The sequence below is a fragment of the Plecotus auritus genome (assembly GCF_963455305.1).
Source record: "Plecotus auritus genome assembly, chromosome: 6".
Taxonomy (NCBI): Eukaryota; Metazoa; Chordata; class Mammalia; order Chiroptera; family Vespertilionidae; genus Plecotus; species Plecotus auritus.
In genome coordinates, this window is record NC_137773.1 from 176639474 (window position 1) to 176647408 (window position 7935).

The 7935-nt window shown below is 48.1% G+C and overlaps 1 protein-coding gene across 7 annotated transcripts in view; it reads right to left on the reverse strand.

Annotated features, from left to right (window-relative positions):
- The window catches only part of DOCK3 (dedicator of cytokinesis 3), a 194701-nt gene extending 187278 nt beyond the window's left edge, over positions 1-7423 (reverse strand). For 5 of the 7 annotated variants that reach the window (XM_080671834.1, XM_080671832.1, XM_080671835.1 and 2 more), the window contains exon 1: positions 7039-7215. In XM_080671834.1, coding sequence (XP_080527960.1) covers positions 7039-7075 — 37 coding nt within the window. In that variant the 5' untranslated portion in view covers positions 7076-7215. Of the gene's footprint in view, positions 1-7038 lie in introns of all 7 variants that reach the window. The other 2 variants (XM_080671830.1, XM_080671836.1) reach the window with 2 other exon arrangements.
- Positions 7424-7935: the final 512 nt, after the last annotated feature.

Sequence of the window (7935 nt, forward strand, 5' to 3'; positions counted from 1 at the left end):
GCCCGCAACCAAGGTACATGCCCTTGACCGGAATCGAACCCGGGACCCCTCAGTCCACAGGCCAACGCTCTCTCCACTGAGCCAAACCGGTTTCGGCTTAAATGTATTTCTTATTGTAGATCAGACAAAAGTTGGAAAGACATTAATCTAATGAAACAGGATTAAATATACCACTGTTAGGTACAAAGTATCATAGAATATCCTATCTTATATAATAAAAGACTAATATGCAAACTGTGCCCTCGACCAAGAGTTCGACCACGGGGCGGGGCCGGCCGGTCAACCTCTCGCGTCCCCTCCCCCACGCCAGCCCAGCCCAATTGCCCCAGGGTGGGCTGGCAGGACCCCAACAGTGCATGAATTCATGCACCAGGCCTCTAGTAGAAGTATAAAATCTCTCTGGTTGGAGAAAGAGAGGGGTATGATCAAGGGTCTAGAAAAAGATTTACAAAAATAACGTTACATGAAGGGAGCCTTTACAGATAGAAAACAATCTGAGACATGAAGACAGGGAAAAGCACCCCATGTAGAAGGAATAATATGAATAAAGACATAATGCAACAAATAACAGGAGGTTTTTAAGAGATGGCAAATGTCCTGGCACACGGCAGCACTGGTATAATTAAGTCAAGACGGAGGGCAAGTGCAGTTTGGCTGAAGAGGAAAGTACAGGCAGGTTAGCGGATGAGGCGGAGGAGGCCCTCTGAGCTGTAACATGGAAGTGCAGTGCACTGGAAACACCTGATGAACGTAGCTATGTCAACTAGCCTCACTTCGTTCTGGAGCCTTATCCTCACCTCGAAGATGCCCAATTCTAAAATTTCATGAATTACTAAAGGGCTATTTAAGCAAATAATTTATACGTGGGAACAGAACACAAACTTTGAAGAAATGACAGGGAATCTCTTCTATTCAATAAGGAAGAATGTTCTAATCACAGCTCTCTAACCATAAAATTGACTGTCCCAAAAAGTGGTGAGGGCGCTGTGACTACATGTATGTGAATAAAGGCCACATGCACATGTGTTTGAAGGATGATACTCAGTCTACAATATAAAGCCCTGCATTTATCGTACACTAATTCTTCCATCAATTTTGGTTCTCACTCATCAATCGCTAAGATCTCATGAGTTAATTTTGAGGAAAGAAACAGATGTAAGCAGGAGGTTGGCAGTATATTCCATTGTACATAAGAAAACAGAACACTCCTGGACGGCATTTCCCCACCCAGTAGTTGCCTTTACTGGAGTATACTAACTGCGATGCAGCAAATGAACTGCAAGTACCTGGGCCACAGCTAAAATAATTTGGTAATGCATTTTATGAAATTTTTAAGTTCCCAGAGCCTCTATGTGGAAAAAAAAATCTTGCTTTTCCACACAAAATATGTCAAGAGGGGTTATGTAAGAGTCTTGAGAGCATAATCATAAACATGTTTTTTTATTACAGGAAAAGCATAACATTGGAATTAAAGCCCTAATATAGCATATCCAATAACTCTTACACATTGGGAGTAATTTCAGATCGAATGAAATTTCTTTATAATCAAGAATAAAGACACAAGAATTCAAAAAAATTCAAAATACAAACTATTAAAAATTAAAATTCAGCACCAATGTAAAAATATGGTATGAGTATAAAGTACTTTCAACCTCAATGACCATTCTTTTGAGACCGTCATACTTCAGAATGGGTCTAAAAATGCTAGAGAGAAAATGGTCTCATGTTTACAATTTAATGTTTCTAAAGCACAGTCTCTTAAAAGAATGCATGATAAAATGAACTGTACATTTGAATAGTCTATAGAATATTGCTGCATACTGCCTTTTCTATTAAAAATGTTGATAATTTCCAGTTGATCATTTCCTGTTTGCTTTATGGGATGACAGATCAAAACAAAGACCTCTTTGTTTGGGAAGGCACTCAATAAATGTGCCTACTAACAATGTCTTTAAAAGAGGGCAATAGTACCCAACATATTCCTCAGAGCTGTTTAAAAAAAAAACCCTTCTGACATGTCATGCCCTGAATCTGTACTCACTATCAATGTAAATCATTCCATTCAAAAACAGAATACTAAATACTATACAGTCTTTAAAAAGTTTAATATAGAAATAAAATTCCTTAGATATAACTATCCAACTTACTGAAAAGTCTGTAAAAAATCCTTTATCTTTCACCGAGATGCAATACTAAAAAATTCCTTTCAAAGGCAACACCATGCAATAAAAGAAACTGGCTCAGGCCAAAACCGGTTTGGCTCAGTGGATAGAGCGTCAGCCTGCGGACTGAGGGGTCCCGGGTTCGATTCTGGTCAAGGGCATGTACCTTGGTTGCGGGCACATCCCCAGTAGGAGGTGTGCAGGAGGCAGCTGATCAATGTTTCTCTCTCATCGATGTTTCTAACTCTCTCTCCCTCTTCCTTTCTCTCTGTAAAAAATCAATAAAATATATTTAAAAAAAAAAAAGAAAGAAACTGGCTCAGAATCCCAAAGTCCAAAGTTCAAATCTCAACTCTGGACTTGCTTAAGTATCTCAGATCACGGCCACTGAACTTCTTTCTGCTCAAGTTTCTCTCTCGTCTGTTTAAAAAGAGGGGCGGGTGACATTATGGTGTAAGGCTCAGGAGAATCATGTTGTGGAAGTCCCTGTAAACACTGAATCACAGCACATCAAGCACATCCTTGCTTTTCGAACAGAATTCAGTCTTGGGTATGACAGTTCTCTTCTCCTAGCGGATGCCTTTCCCTCTGAGAGGTATGGGGCCCTTTCAGAGGCTTCCGAGGCTGGGATCCTAACGGAGCAAGCAGCTAAAGAGCCCTCCGCCGTATTTCACCGAGCTGGAGCCCCTTTACCACAGATTTAGTGACATTTTGTAAACACTGGTTCTTTCAGTTCCCACAGACACTTCAAAAGTTGAATTTCTTGTAAAGACTCAAAGCTTTTTAAATAAATAAATAAATAAATAAATAAAACAAAACCACATGGGGGGAGGGTTCCCTCTATCTGGAGAAAATAAAGCAAAAGGAAATCAGGTAAAAGAAAATATGCATTACTTTTTAAATTAGAAAAAAACAAATGTGACATTACAAAACTAAAATATAAGGTATTCTGGTTGGTAATAAGAAGAAATTTTCAAGGTCTACTAAGTGGGGATTAGGAAAGAATAAGCAACAAATGCCCTGAATTATTTAAAAATTTGCCTCATGGAGCAGAAAAAGATGACTTTCTGAAGCCGTTCCCACTGCTAAGACCCCTAACGAACGTGTACGTATTCAAACCTGTACTGCCAGTCCCCTTCCGGAGTTTAACGACAAACACCGTTCTCTGTCGGTGTTCGCTGCCGCGGTTATAGGACAGGAAAAGTATTTCTTGGGGTTTGGTTTCCATATTTGGTAGAATGGATGCAATCACTATAGGAAAAGACAGGTGTTTCACAAAAATAGCTGGATTCTTCTCACCTAATGCACTTGAGAGCAAGAAGCTTCTCGGAAAGCTGAAATAAAGCAGGGCTGGACGCGAGGCTTCCCAAGCATCCGAGGCCACAGAAGGAGAGCAGACCATCTCCATCAGGGAACGAGACAGAAGGACTCAGAATATGGAACAAAGGGCTCCGGAAAGAACAGCCTCTCGTCATGCTAGAAAAGAACAGCATGAGAGTCAAAAACACCACAAAATATTGCCGTTGGCAAGAAGAAGCGTAAGGGGAAGAGTCAACTGTTGAAGGACAATAAAGGACTAGCAGCCTCCGGGAGGCAGTTTCTTCCGAAGGAGGAGATAACATCAGCACGGCACCAGGCATCTGCATGGCTCGACCTCAGTGAGAACCCGGGGCACACTGGCTACCGACTTTTCTGATCCTCCAAAAAGGGCAGGTTCCTTCCCTCCCTCTAAAGTCAACCACAGAAAATTTAATTGAAAGGGAAGCTCAGATATCACCTTGTCCAAAGTTAATAAATCAACTAATTTTAAAATGTTATAAGCTGTACATAATCTCTAAATTATTTTTAAAAATTAAAAGGCAGTAAAATGTTACTACAGGATCTCAGAAATCTTACCAAATCAAATCTTCCCAGTGCCGTGGGAAAAACGCCTTCGCACGGCTGCAACAAGGGCTCCTTCCCTCACCAACATCTGAGCAATTCCTCCCATCGGTGGGACGTACAAATACAAAGTTTCCCCCCTTGCTGTAAGGGTAATGCGTTAGCAAGCAGACAGAAATCTGTGCTCCAAGCTGGTCACAAAAATCAAAGCTGAGCCCTAGCTGGTTTGGCTCAGTGGATAGTGTGTCTGCCCGTGGAATGAAGGGTCCTGAGTTCGATTCTGTCCAAGGGCACGGACTTCCACTGCAGGCTCAATTCCCGGCCCTGGTTGGGGCGAGTTCGGGAGGCAACCAATCAATGTCTCTCTCTCACATCGATGTTTCTCTGTCTCTCCCCCTCCTTTCCACTCTCTCTGAAAATCAATGGAAAAATATCCTCGGGTGAGAGTAAATAATAACAACAAAAAATCAAAGCTAAAACTAAAAACATTTTCTCACAGAAAAAATAATGATTAGATTTTCAAGTTAGTAATTAAAGAAATAATGCAGCTAACACACCACTTCTAATTGACTATTTTTCTTCTTTTATGTACAATATTTAAGCTACATTATAAATTGACCTGGATTTTATGAACAGGCCTAGGAGTATAGCCCTAGCATGCTTATGGGGGGGGCGGGGATGTACCCTGAGTTTTGGACAATTTATACAATAACTTTCAGGCCATAACTAAGGAAGGGACAGAAGAAGAAAGCAATGAGAGAAGAAGAGAGTTGCCTTGTTTGGCAGAAAAGGCAGCTAAATTATACTAACCCCCAGCTGCTCACATCTTCAGAATAACTCTCTCTCATCTAACAAGCATTTAAGTCCTTCCCTGTGCCCATGCTGTGCCCCTCCACAGGAAATAACCATTTTTCTAAAGCTAAATCCACAGTCCTAGGAAATCAAGAGTTTCATTCCGTCTTCCTGAGTAAATCACATACTAAATCCTAGCGCGCTGAGATTCACATGTGCCTGTCGTGATTGCCTTGCACTGCCTCCTTCTCAGAACTCACACACCTGAGCTAAGAGCTAGCTCGTGCTGTTATTCCTCTAAGTGCTAAGGGGAAATAAGAAATTAACGTTTATTAAGCACTTGGTAGGCTCTCAATTGATTTTCAAAACCATGGAGGTAAATATTATCCCCAAGGTACACAGTAAGAAAATGATGGCCCAGTCGGTGTAGCTCAGGGGTTGAGCGTCCACCCAGGAACCAAGAGGTCACTGGTTCGATTCCTGGTCAGGGCACATGCCCAGGTTGCAGGCTCGATCCCCAGTAGGGGGCGTGCAGGAGGCAGCCAATGAATGATTCCCTCTCATCATTGATGTTTCTCTCTCTCTCTCTCCCCCTTCTCCTTTCCTCTCTGAAATGGATAAAAATATTTTTTCAAAAGAAAATGATGTTCAATAACTTGCCCACAACACCAGTAAAGAAAGAAGCCAAGACTCACAACTCTGCAAACTCCACTACCCTAGGATTCCTCCCCAAAAGGAAAGAAATGGGGTACCACCTCCCCAAAAGGAAAGAAATGGGGTACCACTGGACAGTTGACCACTTTCACGTCAATTATTCATTATTCCAGATAGGGAGTTCTGAGTGCAAGTTATAGAGAAGACAGGCCACCCACTCTTCCCTTCACAGAATCCATGTCGTCTTTAGGGGGAGCTCGAAGAGAAGGGGTAAAATGTCCCCCGAGGTGAATCCCGCCCCTTGGCATCACTGCCCAAGTCCGGCTAGCAGACTCCAGCGCTAGGGCTCCTGTCCTCACCTCCCTCCCAGCGCATGCCATCATGCCAACAGAGCTGAGCTGATTCCAACTTCAGAAAGTTACCTTTCCAAAACAAGATCTGCCACCAGCACAGATCGCACTGCAAGCCCTTAAATTTAAATAAATTCAGTTCGCACATAACTTGCCTGATGGTATTCCTAAACGTCTGCTACCACTGCCAGTTTAAAAAGTGATTTTGTACTGAACTGTGAACTAAATCTTGATTTAGCTGCAGTAAAAAAATGGGAAACAAAAATCTATGTTTAGCCAGATTACCCATCTATACTTTTCCATTACAGCTTAGGGGAGCGGGGGGGAGGGGGGGGACTGTACACTCGGCATTTTAAATCTGTTTCGAACTGATGGAGATGACAGGTGACTTACAAGAATGCAATGTGACCTGCACTCCTCACGTAATTGCCACAGAACCCTAACGTTATAAAAAGTAAAGGTGACGTTCAATCCCTTAAATCATTTAATACTCTTTTCAATTACACGTTGTAAGGAGTGTTTAACCCCTGGAATGGAACACTTGTAACGGATTAAAACGGGGGTTCTAAGAGGAATGACGGTCTCCTCTGAAAGCAGGTTGAACAAAGCCGGGACTACGGTGCACCCCGCACTTAACGCCCAGAATCTCCCAAATCGCCTCCCACTCACGGTAGTATTTGTAACACTGACGGCAAAACAAATTAAAACGGGCCGAACATCGGAAGTCAAATGTCTGCAGAACTGTGAATTGGGAAAATGATGTCAGTGTATTTCACCCTTCGTTGTGTAACGTTCCGGTCCACAAGCACTGGGCTCCCCGCCCTCGGTGCGGAAACTCGTTCACACTGAGGTTCGGGAGCGGAGAGACCCCATTTCCAGAACCTGGCTTCGCGGGTAAAACTGCCGGGTGCCCCGCACCAGAAACCTGGGCGGCCGCCGGCCCTGCCCGCCCCCCGCCCGCCGGCCGCACCTGCCGCGGCCGCACCGCCAGCGCCCCCTGCCGCCCTCCCCGCGCTCGGGACCCGATCCCACCCCCGCGCCTCGCGCCTCGCGCCCCGCGCCCGCGCCGCCCCCGCGCCCAGGCCGCGCAGCCTGCGGGCAGGGCCGGGGGCGCGCGGGCGCGAGCCGAGGCGGGGCCGGCGGGGCCGAGAGCACGGGCGCGCCCCCCGACCCCCGCCGCCAGGCCGAGCCTCACCTACCTACGCCGTATTTCTCCTCCTCCGTGGGGGTCCACATGGCCGGGCCGGGCGCGGCCCCGCGGGCGCGGCGGCCGGGCGACAGCGCGGCGGGGACGGCCGCGGGCCCGGCTGTGGCGCACCGCGAGCCGAGGCGGGGGCGGTCAGGCGGCGCGGGGCAGCGGGTGGCGCATCGCTCACAGGCCGCCCGGGAGGCTGCCGCCGCCGCCACGTCCGCGCCGCGAGGCTCCGCGGGCGACCGAGTGGTCCCCGGCGGTGTGGGCGAGGGCTCGCCACCTGTCCGCCACCTCCGCTCCCGCGCCGCCGCTCGGCCCCTCACCGCCGCGCTGCCCGGCTCCGGCTCCGGCGCCGCCGCGGGTCTGGTCGGCTCGCCTCGGCGGGCTCGGCTCCCGCGCATGCGCCGCTCCCGCGCGGGGGCTCGCGCTGCCTGAGCTCGCGCCGCCCGAGCCGCGCGAGAGCCCCCCGCCGCGCCCAGGGAAGTCCGCGAGAGGCTCTCAGCCCGCCCGGCGGAGGTCGGGACGGGCTCTTGGCGCACCCAGGACCCCGGCTGCCGCGTCCACTGCCTCCTGCCGGGCACGTCGAGGTCGCCGCGGGCCCCCTGGCCGGAGAGGGGAGAGCCCATCGGAAGAGGATACCGTTTCCAGATCCGTCCAGGGTCTCCCACCGCGTTGCCCCAGCACCATCCCCAGAAAGGCCCCGGGGGGTGGCGTGGCCACGGGAGAACCAGGTGGGACATGCTCGCGGAGGCCCGAAGCCTTCGAGGCCCGTGGTTCGCTGAGTTGGCTGCGTGGTAAATGTTTGGGGACAACAATCACGGTCGGAAGTGCTTCCTCCTTGGATCAGGGGTTCCTGCCCTGGGCTCCGCCTCTGCTGCTCCTAGGTCTCTGCCTTCCTGCGTCG